Genomic DNA, 25,529 nt, shown 5'->3' with positions numbered 1-25,529 from the left:
ATGAACTAGGGCACTATTGTAGGGCATAAAATTAGCAACTGCTGCAGAGAAGGGGGGGGGGGGGGCCTTCAAAATGTTGCTATGGGGCCCACAAAGTTCTGGCTATGCCCCTGCCAGCACAGAATACAGGAGCAACAGGAACATAAGTCCATAAACATGTAACAAGTCAAGCAACATTAATAAATGACAGAAACATTAATGACACAGCAATGAATGCTAGGAACAAATAGACTTAAATAGCCATGTCGCAGGTGGGATCCATGCTGATAATTGAGTCATCAATTACCTGACACCTGGGAGTAGTACAGAGTCAAAAAACAGCATCTCTGGTAATGGTCCTAATTCAGACCTGATCGCTGGGCAGCGATTTTTGCAGCTTTGCGATCAGATAGTCGACGCCTACTGGGGAAAGGTATTTTAGCTATGCAAGTGTGCGAACGCATGTGTAGCCTCTGCGCAGCCCAGGACTTACTTAGCCGCTGCGATCACTTCAGCCTGTCCGGGTCCGGAATTGACGTCGGACACCCTCCCTTCCAACGCTTGGACACGCCTGCGTTCTTCCAGACACTCCCTGAAGCGGTCAGTTGCCGCCCACAAATACCCTCTTCCTTTCAGTCACCTTGTGATAGCCCATGCGATCGCTTTTTTTTTGCACCATCCTGTCGCTATGCACCGATCCCGGTTGCTGCGGTCTGTGGCACCTGTGCATTGCGGTGCATATGCATGCGCAGTTCGGACCTGATCGCAGGCTGTGAGAAAAGGCAGCCTAGAGATCAGGTCTGAGTTACCCCCAATGACCAGTACTGCAGCTTACACAACAAAAGTATTGGGTACAGCCAGGGCCGGTGCAAGGTTTCAAGTCACCCTAGGCAAAAGTTTGCAATGCTGCCCCTGCTTTCCCTCAACATCCTCCACCCTGCCCCTTGTAAACACATACACATCCACTTCATACCCCTAGCAGTACACAGTCCCAAGTCAGATTGAAGCTGGGAAAAGATGCGCATGCAAGTTTCCAGCCACCTGACAGTTCAAAAAGTTTATAGTATAAATATCTATCTCTTACAAAGAGAAACCTACATGGCAGCTGTGAGAGACACAGGTGTAGAGGTGCATAAAGGTTCCTTGAACCCATCACTAAGCACACTGTATTATAGCTGCAATTAGGGTTACCGTTATTGCAATTACAGATTTCTGGAGGGGGCGATTGCACAAAAAACACAGTTATAGTATAGCCATTTCTTTTCTAAAATTTCAGGCCTTTGCATACACCTTTATATTTATTTATTAACAGTTTCTTATATAGCGCAGCAAATTCCGTTGCGCTTTACAGCTGGACACAATTAGATGACAAAACTGGGTAAAAACAAACAGTCATAGAGGTAGGAGGGTCCTGCTCAGAAGCTTACAATCTATAGGGAAATAGGCATTGATACACAAGGATACCTAGGTGCTATCTATTGCATAGCTGATCACCAGATTACAAAGGTTTTTGGTGGGCTGCATGATATCACATCACAGTAGTGATGAACCAGGGTCAGGACAAAAGGAGAGTGAAGAAAGAAAATATGTGGGGGGATATGTGTGGACTGTACTGTGGGAATATAATTGGATAGGAAAGCTATGAAAGTTATGTGGGTGGTTCTGGAATTTAATAGGCTTGTCTGAATAGGTGAGTTTTCAGGGAACCCTTGAAGGTTTGAAGACTAGACGAGTCTTATTGTACGTGGTAGAATAAAGCCAGTTTCTGCAAGGGCCTCCAAATTGCCTCTTTTTCCTGCCAGTATACATACGGAATGTCTGACGTGCCTACTTGGATGCGGTCACTCATATAATCCTCCACCATTCTTTCAATGGTGACAGAATCATATGCAGTGACAGTAGACGACATGTCAGTAATCGTTGGCAGGTCCTTCAGTCCGGACCAGATGTCAGCACTCGCTCCAGACTGCCCTGCATCACCGCCAGAGGGTGGGCTCGGAATTCTTAGCCTTTTCCTCGCACCCCCAGTTGCAGGAGAATGTGAAGGAGGAGCTGTTGACGGGTCGCGTTCCGCTTGACTTGACAATTTTCTCACCAGCAGGTCTTTGAACCTCTGCAGACTTGTGTCTGCCGGAAAGAGAGATACAACGTAGGTTTTAAATCTAGGATCGAGCACGGTGGCCAAAATGTAGTGCTCTGATTTCAACAGATTGACCACCCGTGAATCCTGGTTAAGCGAATGAAGGGCTCCATCCACAAGTCCCACATGCCTAGCGGAATCGCTCTGTTTTAGCTCCTCCTTCAATGCCTCCAGCTTCTTCTGCAAAAGCCTGATGAGGGGAATGACCTGACTCAGGCTGGCAGTGTCTGAACTGACTTCACGTGTGGCAAGTTCAAAAGGTTGCAGAACCTTGCACAACGTTGAAATCATTCTCCACTGCGCTTGAGACAGGTGCATTCCACCTCCTTTGCCTATATCGTGGGCAGATGTATAGGCTTGAATGGCCTTTTGCTGCTCCTCCATCCTCTGAAGCATATAAAGGGTTGAATTCCACCTCGTTACCACCTCTTGCTTCAGATGATGGCAGGGCAGGTTCAGGTGTTTTTGGTGGTGCTCCAGTCTTCTGTACGCGGTGCCTGTACGCCGAAAGTGGCCCGCAATTCTTCTGGCCACCGACAGCATCTCTTGCACGCCCCTGTCGTTTTTTAAATAATTCTGCACCACCAAATTCAAGGTATGTGCAAAACATGGGACGTGCTGGAATTTGCCCAGATGTAATGCACGAACAATATTGCTGGCGTTGTCCGATGCCACAAATCCCCAGGAGAGTCCAATTGGGGTAAGCCATTCTGCGATGATCTTCCTCAGTTGCCGTAAGAGGTTTTCAGCTGTGTGCGTATTCTGGAAAGCGGTGATACAAAGCGTAGCCTGCCTAGGAACGAGTTGGTGTTTGCGAGATGCTGCTACTGGTGCCGCCGCTGCTGTTCTTGCAGCGGGAGGCAATACATCTACCCAGTGGGCTGTCACAGTCATGTAGTCCTGAGTCTGCCCTGCTCCACTTGTCCACATGTCCGTGGTTAAGTGGACATTGGGTACAACTGCATTTTTTAGGACACTGGTGACTTTTTCTGACATCTGTATACATTCTCGGTATCGCCTGCCTAGAGAAATGGAACCTAGATGGTATTTGGTACCGGGGACACAGTACCTCAATCAAGTCTATAGTTGGCTCTGAAGTAACGATGGATACCGGAACCACGTTTCTCACCGCCCAGGCTGCCAAGGCCTCAGTTATCTGCTTTGCAGCAGGATGACTGCTGTGATATTTCATCTTCCTCGCAAAGGACTGTTGGACAGTCAATTGCTTACTGGAAGTAGCACAAGTGGTCTTCCGACTTCCCCTCTGGGATGACCATCGACTCCCAGCAGCAACAACAGCAGCGCCAGCAGCAGTAGGCGTTACACTCAAGGATGCATCGGAGGAATCCCAGGCAGGAGAGGACTCGTCAGACTTGCCAGTGACATGGCCTGCAGGACTATTGGCTTTCCTGGGTAAGGAGGAAATTGACACTGAGGGAGTTGGTGGTGTGGTTTGCGTGAGCTTGGTTACAAGAGGAAGGGATTTACTGGTCAGTGGACTGCTTCCGCTGTCGCCCAAAGTTTTTGAACTTGTCACTGACTTATGATGAATGCGCTGCAGGTGACGTATAAGGGAGGATATTCCGAGGTGGTTAACGTCCTTACCCCTACTTATTACAGCTTGACAAAGGCAACACACGACTTGACACCTGTTGTCCGCATTTCTGTTGAAATAATTCCACACCGAAGAGCTGATTTTTTTGTATTTTGACCAGGCATGTCAATGGCCATATTTCTCCCACTGACAACAGGTGTCTCCCCGGGTGCCTGACTTAAACAAACCACCTCACCATCAGAATCCTCCTTGTCAATTTCCTCCCCAGCGCCAGCAACACCCATATCCACATCCTGATGTACTTCAACACTGACATCTTCAATTTGACTATCAGGAACTGGACTGCGGGTGCTCCTTCCAGCACTTGCAGGGGGCGTGCAAATGGTGGAAGGCGCAAGCTCTTCCCGTCCAGTGTTGGGAAGGTCAGGCATCGCAACCGACACAATTGGACTCTCCTTGGGGATTTGTGATTTCGAAGAACGCACAGTTCTTTGCTGTGCTTTTGCCAGCTTGTCTTTTCATTTTTCTAGCGAGAGGCTGAGTGCTTCCATCCTCATGTGAAGCTGAACCACTAGCCATGAACATAGGCCAGGGCCTCAGCCGTTCCTTGCCACTCCGTGTCGTAAATGGCATATTGGCAAGTTTACGCTTCTCCTCAGACGCTTTTAATTTTGATTTTTGGGTCATTTTACTGATCTTTTGTGTATTGGATTTTGCATGCTCTGTACTATGACATTGGGCATCGGCCTTGGCAGACGACGTTGATGGCATTTCATCGTCTCGGCCATGACTAGTGGCAGCAGCTTCAGCATGAGGTGGAAGTGGATCTTGATCTTTCCCTATTTTTTTAACCTCCACATTTTTGTTCTCCATATTTTGCGCACAACTAAAAGCCACCACAGGTATACAATGTAGATGGATGGATAGTATAGTATTATTACTTATGGACGACGAGTGACGACACAGAGGTAGGTACAGCCGTGGCCTACCGTACTGCTATATATATAATATATACAGAATAATAATAACGGACCTGGTGGACACTGTCAGCAGACTGCTAAACTAGTATGAAGAAAAAAAAGCCACCACAGGTATACAATGTAGATGGATGGATAGTATACTATTATTACTTATGGACGACGAGTGACGACACAGAGGTAGGTACAGCCGTGGCCTACCGTACTGCTATATATATAATATATACAGAATAATAATAACGGACCTGGTGGACACGGTCAGCAGACTGCTAAACTAGTATGAAGAAAAAAAAGCCACCACAGGTATACAATGTAGATGGATGGATAGTATACTATTATTACTTATGGACGACGAGTGACGACACAGAGGTAGGTACAGCCGTGGCCTACCGTACTGCTATATATATATATATAATATATACAGAATAATAATAACGGACCTGGTGGACACTGTCAGCAGACTGCTAAACTAGTATGAAGAAAAAAAAGCCACCACAGGTATACAATGTAGATGGATGGATAGTATACTATTATTACTTATGGACGACGAGTGACGACACAGAGGTAGGTACAGCCGTGGCCTACCGTACTGCTATATATATAATATATACAGAATAATAATAACGGACCTGGTGGACACTGTCAGCAGACTGCTAAACTAGTATGAAGAAAAAAAAGCCACCACAGGTATACAATGTAGATGGATGGATAGTATACTATTATTACTTATGGACGACGAGTGACGACACAGAGGTAGGTACAACCGTGGCCTACCGTACTGCTATATATATATATAATATATACAGAATAATAATAACGGACCTGGTGGACACTGTCAGCAGACTGCTAAACTAGTATGAAGAAAAAAAAGCCACCACAGGTATACAATGTAGATGGATGGATAGTATACTATTATTACTTATGGACGACGAGTGACGACACAGAGGTAGGTACAGCCGTGGCCTACCGTACTGCTATATATATAATATACTGTATAATAAATGGACCTGGTGGACACTGTCAGCAGACTGCTAAACTACTAGTATAAAGAAAAAAAGCCACCACAGGAGTGTTTTTCAGGCAGACAAACGTATACTGGACTGGTGGTCACTGTCAGCAAAACTGTGCACTGTACTCCTGCTATAACTGCTCCCCAGTCCCCACAATTAGGCAGTGTGAGCAGTGCACTCAGCACAGATATATCATGCAGCACACTGAGCACAGATATGGTATGGAGCGTTTTTTTCAGGCAGAGAACGGATTAAACTGGTGGTCACACTCACTACTATCAGCAAAACCCTGCACTGTACTCCTAAGAGCTGCTCCCCGTCCCCAATCCTCCCCACAATTATAACAATGTCACTCTTAGTCTTGTCTATTATGACTATAACGGAGAGGACGCCAGCCACGTCCTCTCCCTATCAATCTCAATGCACGTGTGAAAATGGCGGCGACGCGCGGCTGCTTATATAGAATCCGAATCTCGCGAGAATCCGACAGCGGGATGATGACGTTCGGGCGCGCTCGGTTTACCCGAGCCACACGGGAGAATCCGAGCACGGCTCGGACCCGTGTAAAAAGGCTGAAGTTAGGGGGGGTTCGGATTCCGAGGAACCGAACCCGCTCATCACTAGTTATAACAGCCATCCACATGCCTCTTATGTAGTGTTCCAGCTAGAATGCGGGCAGGGCAGGGCGCAGAGGTGCCGAGGCAGTGTGCTTGGTGCGCATATGCCCAAAACGGGGCGCGGCTGGTGGCGTCACTATTTGTGGAGGTGTAGCTCCCACAACACCACTAATGGGGGCGTGCCTCAGCTGACTGCATCATTAATAGGGGCATGCCCAGCACCTATGGAGGTGCTAGGCGTCCCCAAAATCTCCCTTTTATGTGAATAGATGCTGTGCGCATGTGGCGGCAGCAATCAGGCTGTTTTAGCAGGATGCCAGTAATGGGGTAGGGCACATTTTGCCCTTTAAACAGCCTAGCATGAATACTATTATGTGTCATTGCACTCATCCACATGCTCCTTATGTGACATCAGACCCCTCTACAGACCCTTCAATCCCCTAATAATGAATATATGCCCATGAACATTTTGCTGCTGGAGCCAATATACTTTTCTCCACCAGCAAGGCCAACTTTTACTGGAGCACGCTGTCTAATCTGTGACATCTGCACATAGAGGTTACATGACACACACAATGGTCCTCCTCTTATCACCTAGTGACAATCTCGCTTCTGTTTCCAGTCCCAGAAGGGAACACGAGACATGCTGCCACAATGATGTGGAATGAGTAGGTGCAGATAGCGGATATTCTATATATTATACTTCACCTGGTACAGTAGCTCCACAGATAAGTCAATACAGCACAAAAGGTGCAGATGTAATATACCATGTTACAGTGTTTTGTAGAATGCAGCACTCAGAGAATTAGCAATAATAATTAAAGTGTTGCAAACATTACAATACAGCATTAATGTACAGTATGATACAGCATATTGTATAGCTGAGGCTGACACTTTAGGAGGGCTGAGAGTCCTTTCATCAGTACATCTTAAAAACTTCAGGAAGAAGACACATACTGTATGTAGGTTCAGCAGTTTGGAGTAGTAAAGATGCAGGGACCACCATGTGTTCCATTCCTTCTACTCTCTAGATCCTACCTGCCCCACATGTTGTGCACACTTGGTGTTTGGGAGGGAGCACTTTGCCTTCAGCAGTAGCAGAGTGCTGAGAGTGGCACACGTGTTAGCTAAGCTCAGGAAATGAAAGTACTGTGTATAATTATAGATGCTGCACTTTTGGGTGTTTATATAGGAACACAGAACATTAGGCTACTACTTACCACCAGACAAGACACAGCCTCTCACTTCAGTCTCTGCGTCATACTTACCGACATTTTAATTCTCCTCTCCGGGAGAAGCCCGGAGAGGAGACGCTGCAGGTGTCTTCGGGGGGCGGGGCCGGACTGTGACATCACTAAGCCCCGCACCGGGAAATGCCGCGATTCGCGGGTCCGCGGGAAGGGGGCGGGGCTAAAATTATGCAATTTGCATCATTTTATCCCCTTCTCCACCCGACGGACCCGCGGGAGGTTATCTCTCCATCCTGCTCGCATCACTAGGATGCGAGCAGGATGCGGGAGACCTGCCCACTCTTCCGGGGGTGCGGGGGGCTACCCCAAAAAACGGGAGCCTCCCGCAGCTTCCGGGAGAGTAGGTAAGTATGCTCTGCGTGCAGCTTGTCACAGCACATGCCAGCAGCTGAGCTCCTCGTCTGTCTCATCTAGGGGGCGGAGCTACAGTGGCTGACTGGGAGCGAGTGAAGAGAAGGAAGGAAACAGCAGGGGATAGCAGCTGACGCGCTGGCTGTATACAGTAACAGCACAGCACAAGTGGTTAGCCCAGGACCCCGAGAGCAGTGGAAAGCAGAGACTGTCTCTGGTTACTGGTAAGACCTGCAGCAGTCCCCATGATCATATAAAGGATCTGTCTCCTTCAGAAACATCCTTCACTCTTGTGGGGGCGGCCTCTGGTGGCCGGCGCTCTAGGCAGCTGCCTAAGGGCTAATACACACTACCCGGCTTTTGCCGGCCGGGAAAAAGCCGGATGGCTTTTTCTCGTGCCGGCATTGTAGTTAACAGTGTAAGGGGTAGGGCTGTAACACACTGGCCGGTTTCTCCCGGATGGCAAAAAGCCGGACAAACTTTGTCCGGCTTTTTGCCATCCGGGAGAAACCGGCAGAGTCTCGCACACAGGACGGCTTTGAGCCGTGTGTAATGCTGTGCGCATGCGCAGCATCAGACACGGCTTGGAAAAAAACCGTTGTGTGTGAAAGCTCCCCTTCACACACACTGTTCACTGGCTGCAAAGACGGCCCGGCGGCCGCCCGGCCGCCGGACCTTCCAGTGGTGAGACCCGGCTGCAACCCGGCAGCCGGGGCCGTGCAGTGTGAAGGGACCCTAGCCCTCACACTGTTAACTACAATGCCGGCCGGCAAAAGTCGGGTAGTGTGTTTTAGCCCTAAAGCTGCCTAATGGAAGCGCCGGCTCTGGGTACAGCCAGATAAGATAACATGACAGAACAGAGTCATAATACAGAATTACTATGCAGCTGTTTTGATGGGGCACTGTTGACAGCTATAGATGTTGATCTGTTTTATGACTTTGTGATGGGATTTTCCCTTTAGTTTTGACCAAAACTGAAATAAATTCCAATGCATCTTTCCAGCCAATCAGAAGGTGAGGAATCTGTATGATGTACCTGAATAATTGCATAAGATCGCTAGAACCACACTACAGAGATCTTCTGCCTATTACAGCTGCCCTTTTCCCATAGAGACACTCTCACCAGTATTAAGGTGTCGATTCTGTACATTATTAATACTTAAGTTTATTTTGTAGCTTGTTTTTCTTTTCTTTTTTTTATGCAAATGTAAAGCACTTTGAGTCCCATTAGGAGAAAATGCTATATAAATACAGGTTGAGTCTCCCTTATCCAAAATGCTTGGGACCAGAGGTATTTTGGATATGGGATTTTTCCGTATTTTGGAATAATTGCATACCATAATGAGACATCATGGTGATGGGACCTAAATCTAAGCACAGAATGCATTTATGTTTCATATACACCTTATACAGACAGCCTGAAGGTAATTTTAGCCAATATTTTTTTTAACTTCGTGCGTTAAACAAAGTGTGTCTACATTCACACAATTCATTTATGTTTCATATACAACTTATAAACACAGCCTGAAGGTCATTTAATACAATATTTTTAATAACTTTGTGTATTAAACAAAGTTTGTGTACATTGAGCCATCAAAAAACAAAGGTTTCACTATCTCACTCTCACTCAAAAAAGTCCGTATTTCGGAATATTCCGTATTTCGGAATATTTGGATATGGGATACTCAACCTGTAACATTATTATTATCATCATCATCATCATCATCATCATCATCATCATCATCATTATTATTATTATTACTGTTATTAATTTTATTCTCTTAATGGGGGAAATTTAAAAAAATATTGTTTCATTTTATTAAGAGAGCAATATTAATTTGTTTTATATATATATATATATATATATATATATATACCAGCATATAGAAAACCACAGCACTCGCTACCCCAGAAGTGGGGTGCAGTATCCGCACTCGCCACTAATAGGGTGGGGTGCATGCAGCCCATGGCCACCTACTCAAAAATATAGAAACAAAAAAGTACAGCACTCACCAAAATAAGCTCAATTATCCTCACAACATCTATGGATAAATGAATAAACGATGGGGGTTTAGTTAGTGAATTGGCCAATGCACGGAAGCCTGCATACCGCTCCACGGTACCCCACCTTCATGCAGGTCCTACACTAACTGCATGGCTTTTAAAGGTACACTAGTCACCTGACACTGGCTAATCATTTACTAAAGGGCAGCTGACACAGGTTTATTAGTGGCGAGTGCGGATACTGCACCCCACTTCTGGGGTGGCGAGTGCTGTGGTTTTCTATATGCTGGTATATTTTAGGGTTAACCCCTGGTTAACTCATTAACTGTGGCCACAAACTCTGTTCATGCACCCCAATTATCTTAAACCTGTGTCAGCTGCCCTTTAGTAAATGATTAGCCAGTGTCAGGTGACTAGTGTACCTTTAAAAGCCATGCAGTTCATGGCAGGTATACCTTACACCAAGTGGGCATTTTTGCAGTTATATTATGAGATACAGTTGCCAGGTTTTAATTTAGATGATTTGGTGATAGTGTAGGACCTGCATGAAGGTGGGGTACCGTGGAGCGGTATGCAGGCTTCCGTGCATTGGCCAATTCACTAACTAAACCCCCATCGTTTATTCATTTATCCATAGATGTTGTGAGGATAATTGAGCTTATTTTGGTGAGTGCTGTACTTTTTTGTTTCTATATATATATATATATATATATATATATATATATATACATATATTGCCAAAAACATGTTCTACGTAATCAATGAACTGCAGTTATTGTACACTGTCATGTGGTTTTATATGGATGTAGTATGAAGCCCCGCCGCCGGCATACCGACAGCGTGGCGAGCGCAAATGAGCCCCTTGTGGGCTCACTGCGCTCGCCACGCTGCGGGCACGGTGGCGCGCTACACACGCCTCGCTATTTATTCTCCTTCCAGGGGGGTCGTGGACCCCCACGTGGGAGAAAAACTGTCGGTATGCCGGCTGTCGGGATTCCGGCGCCGGGATCCAGACAGTCGGCAACCTGAAGACCACCCCCACTATATATATATATATATATATATATATATATATATACAAAGAACAAAAAACTGCGGCACTCAGGGACTGGTGTAATGTCAGTGTATTAATCAAAAAATTACACCCATCGACGTTTCGAGGGATTTAACCCCTTTATCAAGATGTAAGAGTAACGTTATAGCGGCACTCTCCAGATTTTGCACATATGAAAAAAGTGTTCTCATTTATTTTGATATACGTTACATAATCCACTTGATATACGTTACATAATCCCTCAACGGGCCTTCCTCGGGAGGCTATATGCAGCAACTACACAGCAAATGATGAAATCAATCAACAGATCATCCCAGGCATCCAGCACTGCTTTGACATTGGAGTGGACACCCCAGTCGTTGTTTTGTTCTTTAAAGATGTGAGTGCGACCTTCACTGGATCGATAGATAGATATATATATATAGATATATATATATCTATCTATCTATAATCATAGATTGTAAGCTTGCGAGCAGGGCCTTCCTACCTCTATGTCTGTCTGTTTTTACCCAGTTTTGTTCTATTACTGTTGTTCTAATTGTAAAGCGCAACGGAATATGCTGCGCTATATAAGAAACTGTCAATAAATAAATATATATATATATATATACAGGTTGAGTATCCCATATCCAAATATTCCGAAATACGGAATATTTTCCGAAATACGGACTTTTTTGAGTGAGAGTGAGATAGTGAAACCTTTGTTTTTTTGATGGCTCAATGTACACAAACTTTGTTTAATACACAAAGTTATTAATAATATTGTATTAAATGACCTTCAGGCTGTGTATATAAGGTGTATATGAAACATAAATGAATTGTGTGAATGTAGACACACTTTGTTTAATGCACAAAGTTATAAAAAATATTGGCTAAAATTACTTTCAGGCTGTGTGTATAAGGGCCCTCATTCCGAGTTGTTCGCTCGCAAGGCGATTTTAGCAGTATTGCATACGCTAAGCCGCCGCCTACTGGGAGTGAATCTTAGCTTCTTAAAATTGCGAACGAAAGATTCGCAATATTGCGATTACACATCTCGTAGCAGTTTCAGAGTAGCTTCAGACTTACTCGGCATCTGCGATCAGTTCAGTGCTTATCGTTCCTGGTTTGACGTCACAAACACACCCAGCGTTCGCCCAGACACTCCTCCGTTTCTCCAGCCACTCCCGCGTTTTTTCCGGAAACGGTAGCGTTTTTTCCCACACGCCCATAAAACGGCCTGTTTCCGCCCAGTAACACCCATTTCCTGTCAATCACACTACGATCGCCTGAGCGAAGAAAAAGCCGTGAGTAAAAATCCAAACTTCATAGCAAATTTACTTGGCGCAGTCGCAGTGCGGACATTGCGCATGCGCACTAAGCGGAAAAACGCTGCGATGCGAAGAAATTTTCCGAGCGAACGACTCGGAATGACCTCCAAGGTGTATATGTAACATAAATGCATTCTGTGCTTAGATTTAGGTCCCATCACCATGATATCTCATTATGGTATGCAATTCATCCAAAATATGGAAAAATCCGCTATCCAAAATACCTCTGGTCCCAAGCATTTTGGATAAGGGATACTCAACCTGTGTATATATATATATATATATATATATATATATAGGTTGAGTATCCCATATCCAAATATTCCGAAATACGGACTTTTTTGAATGAGAGTGAGATAGTGAAACCTTTGTTTTTTGATGACTCAATGTACACAAACTTTGTTTAATACACAAAGTTATTAACAATATTGTATTAAATGACCTTCAGGCTGTGTGTATAATGCGTATATGAAACATAAATGAATTTTGTCAATGTAGACACACTTTGTTTAATGCACAAAGTTATAAAAAAATATTGGCTAAAATTGCTTCCTGCATGGTCTGGCCTTGGTCTGTTGTGGTGGGAAGGGGCCCAACGGGGTAGCATATTAGTGGTGCTTCTCCCTGGATCTCACCTACCTGCTTATGGGTGTTGTGAAAACTGTTGAGATGTATATTTTCCTGCTGCTTGCATTTATTTATATAAATGTAATGATTTCAGGTACTCCGGAGCTTAGTCCCGCTGACTGCAAGGAGTTGGAGAACAAGCTTAAAGAAAGAGAAGAATTTTTGATCCCTATTTACCACCAAGTGGCTGTGCAGTTTGCTGACCTGCATGATACACCAGGAAGAATGCAAGAAAAGGGAGTTATAACTGTAAGTATCAAGTTGAATATTCTGCATATGGGATTATAGCTAAGAAAAAAGTTTTCTTTTGGGTCCCAAAGAAAAGAGTGATTGCTTATGTTAACGTTGTTCTCAATGGTTTATTAAATGCAGGATGTATTGGAGTGGAAGACATCAAGGACGTTTTTTTACTGGAGGCTACGGAGGTTGCTTTTGGAAGATGTAGCAAAAAAGAAGATCCATGCTGCAAATCCTGAGTTAACTGATGGGCAAATACAGGCCATGCTGAGACGATGGTTTGTGGAGGTGGAAGGAACAGTCAAGGTAAATTTAATTTCTTCATTTTATTCTGCATTATAAGCTCAGTGTTGTGTACATTGCCTTCCCCAACAGCAACACCAATGTATGAGGGCCAGCCACAACTTCTGTAGCTGTAAGGGGTGGCACATCTCAATTTAAAGCTGTGGTTTGGGTGGAACCTGGCCTGTTTGACATATGTGTACCAATTTCCAAACCTAGAATGTTGGGAGGTATTTGCCATTCCCACAATACTAGCAATATCCCAGCCCAACCAAGCACAGCATCACAACAAAATAGTCTATGCGAAAATATTGGGAAAATATTTAACTAAATTAGTTGCAATGCAAATATATTTGCCCTGATGTAATGGAGAAGAGCTAGGGAGCTAAGTGGTGTGTACTCTCTAAAGTACATCTGGTGCAGAATATAAATTCATGGATGCTACGTTTCATTGACTGTTGCACTTCCGCCTGAGTCCCCCTTTTCCCTCCTCCTTCTACGATCCTTCCTTTTATTATTTGATCTTTGTACTATTGTTATATACATTTATTTTTGGAAAGTCAATAAAGTAGAAATATATTTCCATTACTATTGATGTGTATACAGGGCCGGTTCCTTGCGCCCCGGGCGGCATTAGGGTGTGTGGCTTCATACAGGGGGCGTGGTCAGTTACGCCCCCTGTACTGTAGTAGGATGTGCGGTTTCGCGATGACGTCATCGCGCACCGCACAGCAAAGGTCCTCTCCACGAAGGAAAACTTGACGCTAAGCGTCTAGTTCCCTTCGTGGAGAGGACCTTTGCTGTGCGGTGCGCGATGACGTCAACGCGCACCGCACATCATTACAGTAAAGGTCCTCTCCACAAAGGGAAACTAGACGCTACACGTCTAGTTTCCCTTCACAACGGGCAGCCGACGAAGGGAAACTAGACGCATAGTGTCTAGTTTCCCTTCACAGCGGACAGCGGGCAGCGGCACGGGTGGCACAGCAGCAGCGGATCTTGCCATGGTGCGGCGCCCTCCGGATGGCGCCTGCACCCTCTGGAAGGCGGCGCCCCGGGCAAAAGTCCTGCTTGCCCGTGGCAAGATCCGCTACTGTGTGTATAATAAGAGGATTTTTCAACCCTTACAAACCCTCCAAAAAGATGGAATTATCCCATTTGCTGTAACATCGTACAACGGAATATTATTTTTAATTGATTTTGTTATTTGGCTTTCTTTTTGATTAATCTTAGATACTACACTATTTTCCAAGAAAGTAGAGCTGAGCCATTTTGCCCACGTCAGTTAGTAATGTAGTAGGTCATTTTACAGAGTTAACTTGTGACGTACACAGTGACGCTGCAGCATGGAGTTCTTACCTCCAGAATCGTTCTGTCACCCTGTCAGTGTTTCCAAGCACCCTCAGCATTTCACATCGGCCAGTCTCAGATTAGCTCATGGGCATTTCCAAATATTCCAGATAGAAGATGTGGCTGAAGACATGGGGATAACGTGGCTGCTGGGGGAGGGCAAGAGCCTGTACAGGCACTGCTTGCATGTGTTTAGGAGCTTGTGCCTTGTTAGCTAATACATTACACCAATCAAGGCAAGTTATCTTAAGCTACAATTAATCTGCTCCCTGGCATATGTTGATAGGAAAGCATCATGCTGTTTCTTAATTAAAAGCAAACGGATTAAAAATGATTAATAACAGTATTAAATATTCACCCAAACTAAAAGCTTTGGGATTCCTTGGTTTGTGCAGGGTTTTTTACAGCAAATGTAATTTTTATCCAGATACTTATTTTTTTCCCTTTTGTAATCTGTTCATTCTAACTGCTTTTACATAACGTATTTTAATTCATGATATTTATGTATTAGTGCATGGTCTGTCACTAGCCTGATAAGGAAAGATGTGCTAGGTTTGTAGTAATGCATTATGCAGTATTTATCTGCTTTACATGCCTGTTTTCAGGACTGGTCAGTGATAATGGGTATTTTTAAGTTTGCAATAATAGCTAATGAAAAAAGCTTCATAATAACATCCTATTTCTAGATATAATTCTGTACTCATATTATAGCTGAATATCATTACATACAGGGAGTAGCTGTTCTCCCTCAGTACTTGTCTGATGAAACAGCAATTTAACAACAGTATTGCTGAGGAAATTAACTATACTAAGAGTAAAATCATTATTCTGAGGTGACATTTCTACATGCAATAATAGTGATCTGTCTATTATCGGTCTCCATCATTTTAAAATGATTTTTTTCCCAAATATATAAACAAGACTTCAGTTTGTGTTTGAAGTACAGTACTGCAGATGTATCTTTAAGTACAGAAGTGTATGTGCTGAGATGAAATGTTCACCCAACATAATGTCTGTGTTTTGAACCTAATAAGGATCCATGTATCCGTGGCAATATGAAACAGCTGACTTAAGGAGTTGGGTGGGTCAGAGGTTTTATTTGCTTAGAGCAGATTGGATAATAATAATAATAATAATAATAATTGTATTTATATAGCGACCTTTCTCCAGCAGGACTCAAGGCGCTTTAAAGACATCAAAAACAATGCACATAGGGGGTAATTCCAAGTTGATCGCAGCAGGATTTTTGTTAGCAATTGGGCAAAACCATGTGCACTGCAGGGAAGGCAGATATAACATGTGCAGAGAGAGTTAGATTTGGGTGGGGTGTGTTCAATCTGCAATCTAATTTGCAGTGTAAATATAAAGCAGCCAGTATTTACCCTGCACAGAAATAACATAACCCACCCAAATCTAACTCTTTCTGCACATGTTATATCTGCCTCCCCTGCAGTGCACATGGGTTTGCCCAATTGCTATCAAAAAATCTTGCTGCGATCAACTTGGAATTACCCCCATAATACATAGGATTTAAGTAATACAGCAATAGATAAGCCACACAGACATAAAAGAAAACCTGAGGCAAACAGGAAGCATAATGCATGATTGGTGTAGGCATTTTGGGTAGTAACGAATGCAAAATTTGGAAGAAATTCTACCGCGCCCTAAAGATTGCTGCGATGGGTGTGTAGAAGGAGATGTCACACATTCTCCAAAAGGACATGTACAAAAAAAGGGGTACTACCACCTATTCGCGCTATCCAACACAATTTATAAATGGTACATGAATCTTACAGTAAAGAATGTCCAAACAAAGAAATGTCAATAATGAATATCCTAAATGGTATGAGGATGTGTATGTGATCCTGTAGAGTGAGTATTCAAAGGAAAGAGGAGTTCCACGGGGTACACACCGTACTCACGTTGACAAGAGATGATCAGTGTTCATAAAGGTTTCTTTTTCAATCAAGAGTTCATTTGATGATTATCCAGGCAGGGAGAGCTCTCCAACAAATGGTATACGATTTCCAAACTTATGTAGGTGTGTGTGTGGATCCTTATATAAAGGTATCTTTAGCGGGTAAGAGGAGGGGATGCTTCAAAGGGGAATCCCTAGGAGGCAGAAGAAAATTTTTCACGGGGTACACGCCGTACTCACATAGTTTCAAGATGATTGAAGCTCATAAAGGTTTCTTTTTCTGGTCGGGAGTTCATCCAATTGATGTCCTTTAAATGGTGCCTTTTCACAACGGTCTCCCGAGTAGAACCGGAAATATAAGCAATAAAAAGACCAATGGTGTAGTATATCCCACCAATGAAATTAGAATTTAGGTGGTCAGGGGGAAAAGGAGATTGTGCGGGTGATAGGAAACGTACCAGACTTACATAAACATGTATAGATCCTTATGTAAAGGTATCTTTAGATAAAAGGAGGGATCTTTAAATAAAGCGTACCCAACTCACGTGAAGAGATAGTAAATAATGCTCATAAAGGTATCTTTCAGTGGTTTCTCCCTCGGATGTTCTGTTTGTCCTGAGCCAGCACAAGCTTTCCAGCAAGGTATATTATTTTCTCTGACGTCCTAGTGGATGCTGGGACTCCGTCAGGACCATGGGGATTAGCGGCTCCGCAGGAGACAGGGCACAAAAATAAAGCTTTAGGATCAGGTGGTGTGCACTGGCTCCTCCCCCTATGACCCTCCTCCAAGCCTCAGTTAGGTTTTTGTGCCCGTCCGAGCAGGGTGCAATCTAGGTGGCTCTCCTAAAGAGCTGCTTAGAAAAAGTTTTTAGGTTTTTTATTTTCAGTGAGTCCTGCTGGCAACAGGCTCACTGCATCGAGGGACTTAGGGGAGAGAAGTGAACTCACCTGCGTGCAGGATGGATTGGCTTCTTAGGCTACTGGACACCATTAGCTCCAGAGGGATCGAACACAGGCCCAGCCATGGAGTCCGGTCCCGGAGCCGCGCCGCCGACCCCCCTTGCAGATGCCGAAGATTGAAGAGGTCCAGAAACAGGCGGCAGAAGACTTTTCAGTCTTCATGAGGTAGCGCACAGCACTGCAGCTGTGCGCCATTGTTGTCAGCACACTTCACACAGCGGTCACTGAGGGTGCAGGGCGCTGGGGGGGGCGCCCTGGGCAGCAATGTATAATACCTTTCTTATGGCTAAAAATACATCACATATAGCCCTTGAGGCTATATGGATGTATTTAACCCCTGCCAGATCTCACAAACTCCGGGAGAAGAGCCCGCCGAAAAAGGGGGCGGGGCTTATTCTCCTCAGCACACAGCGCCATTTTCCTGCTCAGCTCCGCTGTGAGGAAGGCTCCCAGGACTCTCCCCTGCACTGCACTACAGAAACAGGGTAAAACAGAGAGGGGGGGGCACTTTTTTTGGCGATATTACTATATTTAAGCTGCTATAAGGATACAACACTTATATAGGGTTGTTCCCATATATATTATAGCGCTTGGGTGTGTGCTGGCAAACTCTCCCTCTGTCTCCCCAAAGGGCTAGTGGGGTCCTGTCTTCAATAGAGCATTCCCTGTGTGTCTGCTGTGTGTCGGTACGTGTGTGTCGACATGTATGAGGACGATGTTGGTGTGGAGGCAGAGCAATTGCCGGTAATGGTGATGTCACCCCCCAGGGAGTCGACACCGGAATGGATGGCTTTGTTTATGGAATTACGTGATAATGTCAGCACATTACAAAAATCAGTTGACGACATGAGACGGCCGGCAAACCAGTTAGTACCTGCCCAGGCGTCTCAGACACCGTCAGGGGCTGTAAAACGCCCTTTACCTCAGTCGGTCGACACAGACCCAGACACGGACACTGAATCTAGTGTCGACGGTGAAGAAAAAAACGTATTTTCCAGTAGGGCCACACGTTATATGATCACGGCAATGAAGGAGGCTTTACATATCTCTGATACTGTACCACAAAAAGGGGTATTATGTGGGGTGTGAAAAAACTACCTGTAGTTTTTCCTGAATCAGAGGAATTGAATGATGTATGTGATGAAGCGTGGGTTAACCCAGATAGAAAAGTGCTAATTTCAAAAAAGTTATTGGCATTATACCCTTTCCCGCCAGAGGTTAGGGCGCGCTGGGAAACACCCCCTAGGGTGGATAAGGCGCTCACACGCTTATCAAAACAAGTGGCGTTACCGTCTCCTGATACGGCCGCCCTCAAGGATCCAGCTGATAGGAGGCTGGAAACTACCCTAAAAAGTATATACACACATACTGGTGTTATACTGCGACCAGCCATCGCCTCAGCCTGGATGTGCAGTGCTGGGGTGGTCTGGTCGGATTCCCTGACTGAAAATATTGATACCCTGGATAGGGACAGTATTTTATTGACTTTAGAGCAATTAAAGGATGCTTTTCTTTATATGCGAGATGCTCAGAGGGATATTTGCACTCTGGCATCGAGAGTAAGTGCGATGTCCATATCTGCCAGAAGAAGTTTATGGACGCGACAGTGGTCAGGTGATGCGGATTCCAAACGGCATATGGAAGTATTGCCGTATAAAGGGGAGGAATTATTTGGCGTGGGTCTATCGGATCTGGTGGCCACGGCAACTGCCGGGAAATCCACCTTTTTACCTCAGACCCCCTCCCAACAGAAAAAGACACCGTCTTTTCAGCCGCAGTCCTTTCGGTCCTATAAGAACAAAGGGGCAAAAGGACAGTCATATCTGCCCCGAGGCAGAGGAAAGGGTAAGAGAGGGCAGCAAGCAGCTCCTTCCCAGGAACAGAAGCCCTCCCCGGGTTCTGCAAAGCCCTCAGCATGACGCTGGGGCTTTACAAGCGGACTCAGGAGCGGTGGGGGGTCGACTCAAGAATTTCAGCGCGCAGTGGGCTTGCTCACAGGTGGACCCCTGGATCCTGCAGGTAGTATCTCAGGGTTACAGGTTGGAATTCGAGAAGTCTCCCCCTCGCCGGTTCCTAAAGTCTGCTTTGCCAACGTCTCCCTCAGACAGGGCGACGGTATTGGAAGCCATTCACAAGCTGTTTTCTCAGCAGGTGATAGTCAAGGTACCACTCCTACAACAGGGAAAGGGGTATTACTCCACGCTATTTGTGGTACCGAAGCCGGACGGCTCGGTAAGACCTATTCTAAATCTGAAATCTTTGAACCTGTACATACAAAAATTCAAGTTCAAGATGGAGTCACTCAGAGCAGTGATAGCGAATCTGGAAGAAGGGGACTTTATGGTGTCCCTGGACATCAAGGATGCTTACATGCATGTCCCAATTTGCCCTTCACACCAAGGGTACCTCAGGTTCGTGGTGCAAAACTGTCATTATCAGTTTCAGACGCTGCCGTTTGGATTGTCCACGGCACCTCGGGTCTTTACCAAGGTAATGGCCGAGATGATGTTTCTTCTGCGAAGAAAAGGCGTATTAATTATCCCTTACTTGGACGATCTCCTGATAAGGGCAAGGTCCAGAGAACAGCTGGAAGACGTAGTAGCACTAACCCAAGTAGTGCTGCAACAGCACGGGTGGATTCTGAATTTTCCAAAATCTCAATTGAACCCGACGACACGTCTGCTGTTCCTGGGAATGATTCTGGACACGGTTCAGAAAAAGGTGTTTCTTCCGGAGGAGAAAGCCAGGGAGTTATCCGAAATTGTCAGGAACCTCCTAAAACCAGGAAAAGTGTTTGTGCATCAATGCACAAGAGTCCTGGGAAAGATGGTGGCTTCTTACGAAGCGATTCCATTCGGCAGATTCCACACACGAACTTTTCAGTGGGATCTGCTGGACAAATGGTCCGGATCGCATCTGCAGATGCATCAGCGGATAACCTTATCGCCACGGACAAGGGTGTCTCTTCTGTGGTGGTTGCAGAGTGCTCATCTGTTAGAGGGCCGCAGATTCGGCATACAGGACTGGGTCCTGGTGACCACGGATGCCAGTCTGAGAGGCTGGGGAGCGGTCACACAGGGAAGAAACTTCCAGGGAGTATGGTCAAGCCTGGAGATGTCTCTTCACATAAATATACTGGAGCTAAGAGCGATTTACAATGCTCTAAGCCTGGCAAAACCCCTGCTTCAGGGTCAGCCGGTGTTGATCCAGTCGGACAACATCACGGCAGTCGCCCACGTAAACAGACAGGGCGGCACAAGAAGCAGGAGAGCAATGGCAGAAGCTGCAAGGATTCTTCGCTGGGCGGAAGATCATGTGATAGCACTGTCAGCAGAAAAACTGGACAGGTATTGCGCCAGGTCAAGAGACCCTCAGGCAATAGCTGTGGACGCTCTGGTAACACCGTGGGTGTTCCAGTCAGTGTATGTGTTTCCTCCTCTGCCTCTCATACCAAAAGTACTGAGAATTATACAGCAAAGGGGAGTAAGAACGATACTCGTGGCTCCGGATTGGCCAAGAAGAACTTGGTACCCGGAACTTCAGGAGATGCTCACGGAAGATCCGTGGCCTCTACCTCTAAGACGGGACCTGCTTCAGCAGGGACCGTGTCTATTCCAAGACTTACCGCGGCTGCGTTTGACGGCATGGCGGTTGAACGCCGAATTCTAAGGGAAAAAGGCATTCCGGAAGAGGTCATTCCTACACTGGTTAAAGCCAGGAAGGAGGTGACTTCACAACATTATCACCGCATTTGGAGAAAATATGTTGCGTGGTGTGAGGCCAGGAAGGCCCCCACGGAGGAATTTCAACTGGGTCGATTCCTACATTTCCTGCAAACAGGATTGTCTATGGGCCTCAAATTGGGGTCCATTAAGGTTCAAATTTCGGCCCTGTCGATTTTCTTCCAGAAAGAATTGGCTTCAGTTCCTGAAGTCCAGACTTTTGTAAAAGGAGTACTACATATACAGCCCCCGGTTGTGCCCCCAGTGGCTCCGTGGGACCTTAATGTAGTTTTGGATTTTCTCAAATCCCATTGGTTTGAGCCACTCAAATCGGTGGATTTGAAATATCTTACGTGGAAAGTAACCATGCTACTGGCCCTGGCTTCAGCCAGGAGAGTATCAGAATTGGCGGCTTTATCGTATAAAAGCCCATATCTGATTTTCCATTCGGACAGGGCAGAACTGCGGACGCGTCCTCAGTTTCTGCCTAAGGTGGTGTCAGCGTTTCACCTGAACCAGCCTATTGTGGTGCCTGCAGCTACTAGCGATTTGGAGGATTCCAAGTTGCTGGACGTTGTCCGGGCATTGAAAATATATATTTCAAGGACGGCTGGAGTCAGAAAATCTGACTCGCTGTTTATACTGTATGCACCCAACAAGCTGGGTGCTCCTGCTTCTAAGCAGACGATTGCTCGTTGGATTTGTAGCACAATTCAACTTGCACATTCTGTGGCAGGCCTGCCACAGCCTAAATCTGTCAAGGCCCATTCCACAAGGAAGGTGGGCTCATCCTGGGCGGCTGCCCGAGGGGTCTCGGCATTACAACTCTGCCGAGCAGCTACGTGGTCGGGGGAGAACACGTTTGTAAAATTCTACAAATTTGATACCCTGGCTAAAGAGGACCTGGAGTTCTCTCATTCGGTGCTGCAGAGTCATCCGCACTCTCCCGCCCGTTTGGGAGCTTTGGTATAATCCCCATGGTCCTGACGGAGTCCCAGCATCCACTAGGACGTCAGAGAAAATAAGATTTTACTTACCGATAAATCTATTTCTCGTAGTCCGTAGTGGATGCTGGGCGCCCATCGCAAGTGCGGATTGTCTGCAATACTTGTACATAGTTATTGTTACAAAAAAATCGGGTTGTTATTGTTGTGAGCCGTCTGTTCAGAGGCTCCTACGTTTGTCATACTGTTAACTGGGTTCAGATCACAAGTTGTACGGTGTGATTGGTGTGGCTGGTATGAGTCTTACCCGGGATTCAAAATCCTTCCTTATTGTGTACGCTCGTCCGGGCACAGTATCCTAACTGAGGCTTGGAGGAGGGTCATAGGGGGAGGAGCCAGTGCACACCACCTGATCCTAAAGCTTTATTTTTGTGCCCTGTCTCCTGCGGAGCCGCTAATCCCCATGGTCCTGACGGAGTCCCAGCATCCACTACGGACTACGAGAAATAGATTTATCGGTAAGTAAAATCTTATTATTCCAGTGGTCTCCTCTTTTCTGCTTTCACCAGACAGAACACAGCCTCCTGTGTTCTGTCTGGTGAAAGCAGAAAAGAGGAGACCACTGGAATAATAATATACCTTGCTGGAAAGCTTGTGCTGGCTCAGGACAAACAGAACATCCGAGGGAGAAACCACTGAAAGATACCTTTATGAGCATTATTTACTATCTCTTCACGTGAGTTGGGTACGCTTTATTTAAAGATCCCTCCTTTTATCTAAAGATACCTTTACATAAGGATCTATACATATGTTTATGTAAGTCTGGTACGTTTCCTATCACCCGCACAATCTCCTTTTCCCCCTTACCACCTAAATTCTAATTTCATTGGTGGGATATACTACACCATTGGTCTTTTTATTGCTTATATTTCCGGTTCTACTTGGGAGACCGTTGTGAAGAGGCACCATTTAAAGGACATCAATTGGATGAACTCCCGACCAGAAAAAGAAACCTTTATGAGCTTCAATCATCTTGAAACTACGTGAGTACGGTGTGTACTCCGTGAAAAAATTTCTTCTGCCTCCTAGGGATTCCCCTTTGAAGCATCCCCTCCTCTTACCCGCTAAAGATACCTTTATATAAGGATCCACACACGCACCTACGTAAGTTTGGAAATCGTATACCATTTGTTGGAGAGCTCTCCCTGCCTGGATAATCATCAAATGAACTCTTGATTGAAAAAGAAACCTTTATGAACACTGATCATCTCTTGTCAACGTGAGTACGGTGTGTACCCCGTGGAACTCCTCTTTCCTTTGAATACTCACTCTACAGGATCACATACACATCCTCATACCATTTGGGATATTCATTATTGACATTTCTTTGTTTGGACATTCTTTACTGTAAGATTCATGTACCATTTATAAATTGTGTTGGATAGCGCGAATAGGTGGTAGTACCCCTTTTTTTGTACATGATTTTGGGTAGTAACTTTACCCTCACAAGGTACCAGGTACGGCAGCCATGGGCGTGATTTCAGAGTCCTAAAGTTCAGAGTAGAGTTCCAACAAAACCAGCAGGTCTATGTATTTTTCATCCCATCCACAAGTGTACCAGATGAGGCAGCCATGTTGGGTGCCCTTTTAAGGTTACACTGTGGGAGGTGAGCCATGCAAGGGCCCAGTGCATATATGGGAAAACTGACACATGTGTAGTAGTATGGTGTACCCTTTATGTAGGACACAATGGCCGGGTGTGCAATCAGTGGAGGTAAACATTACAGGAAAAGCACACAGAAAAAAAAAACAGCAGGGGGGAAAAACAATTGCAGGTGACCAGTGGCAGAAGGAAAATTGGGATAACATTATTTTGCTAAGATCATAGTACGGGTGGGTATGAGAATGTGGGGAGCACACTCAGGAGCAATGGGGATGTCCCTGCTGAGCCTGGTCCTGGTGCTCTCCCCCCACAGTTCCCTGCTCATCTTGAGGGTTAGGCCCAGGGGCAGACTTGATGTTCTCAGTCAGAGAGGTGGTAAGCCTGATCCTGGAGTTCTCATGGTAGAGGTGAGGAGAGGCCACATAATGATCCTGAGTTTTATGGTTGTAACACAGTCCTTCTGTTATCTTGCTGGTTTGTTTGCCTTCTGTTTTCTTTCGGTTTAACACAGGTATAACACTGCTATTGATTTTAGCTGCCACTTTATAATTAGCCACTTCATATACTAGGCACTGCAGCTTCCTATAGGACTGGCGTCCTGCGCTATACTGAATAATTAAGTCTACAGACACATGTTCTTTCTGATTACAACCCCCTCCCCCACACAGCAACCCTCCACCTCCAGCAAAAGGTGTTGATCAAATCTAACAAATGTAAGGTCAGTAAACCACACTCTATCACTATAAGTTATTTGCATAGTACAGATATAAATCCACTCAGAACAGCTTTCTAAAGTTTTAACCATGCAGTGTAAGTTGGAATAGTCTGCAATATTGTTTACCTAGTAATATTTCAGTAAAATCAGTTGGAATAGTCTGCAATATTGTTTACCTGTTGATGAGAAGGGGAGAGGAGGAGTCAATTTGCAATCAATATCAGTTGAAGATGTAACTAATGCAGTGGTTCCCAAACTGTGTGCCTATGCACCCTGGGGTGCCACAGGACACTTGCAGGGGTGCCTTGGATTGGTAGTTCAGGACCAATTCAAATTATTTATGATTAATGTAATAGGCAAAACCAGTGCTGGTGGCTGTCAATCACAGAATATGTGGACAAACACAAGCATATCCTGTCTCTCACCACATAACTGACCCTAAGGATGACATATAAACACAATTTACTTCATTTAATATTTCTTTCTAAATTTCTCCATCAGAAAATTTGGACTAGGGGTGCCGTGAAAAAAAACGATACTCTAGGGCGCCATGATTCAAAAATGTTTGAGAACCACTGAACTAATGACATTCAGGTATAACACTGCCATTGATTTTAGCTGCCACTTTATAACTAGCCACGTCATATACTAGGCAATGCAGTGTCCTAAAGGACTGGTGTCCTGACCTATACTGAGTACACAAGCACAGAAGTGCAGAAACAAGATTAATTTTCCAGGATGATCAACCTGCTATTAGCTGTAATATAGACTTTACATACTATATCATAAAGACTGTGTGGTGGAGAAGAAAGAATGTACAGAATTCCGCAAAATCCCAACAATTCACAACTAGCATTATCATGC

The 25,529-nt window shown here is 45.2% G+C and overlaps 1 protein-coding gene across 1 annotated transcript in view; it reads left to right on the top strand.

Annotated features, from left to right (window-relative positions):
* Nucleotides 1–25,529, top strand: part of ACACA (acetyl-CoA carboxylase alpha) — an 848,870-nt gene that overhangs the window by 773,113 nt on the left and 50,228 nt on the right. Inside the window, exons 48-49 of the mRNA XM_063951842.1 lie at nt 12,969–13,123; nt 13,247–13,417. Coding sequence (XP_063807912.1) covers nt 12,969–13,123; nt 13,247–13,417 — 326 coding nt within the window. The remainder of the gene's footprint in view (nt 1–12,968; nt 13,124–13,246; nt 13,418–25,529) is intronic.

The sequence above is a fragment of the Pseudophryne corroboree genome, chromosome 2, assembly GCF_028390025.1.
Source record: "Pseudophryne corroboree isolate aPseCor3 chromosome 2, aPseCor3.hap2, whole genome shotgun sequence".
In the NCBI taxonomy this organism is placed as follows: domain Eukaryota; kingdom Metazoa; phylum Chordata; class Amphibia; order Anura; family Myobatrachidae; genus Pseudophryne; species Pseudophryne corroboree.
The sequence above is the reverse complement of the archived record's forward strand: the minus strand, read 5'-3'. Positions and strand labels throughout refer to the sequence as shown.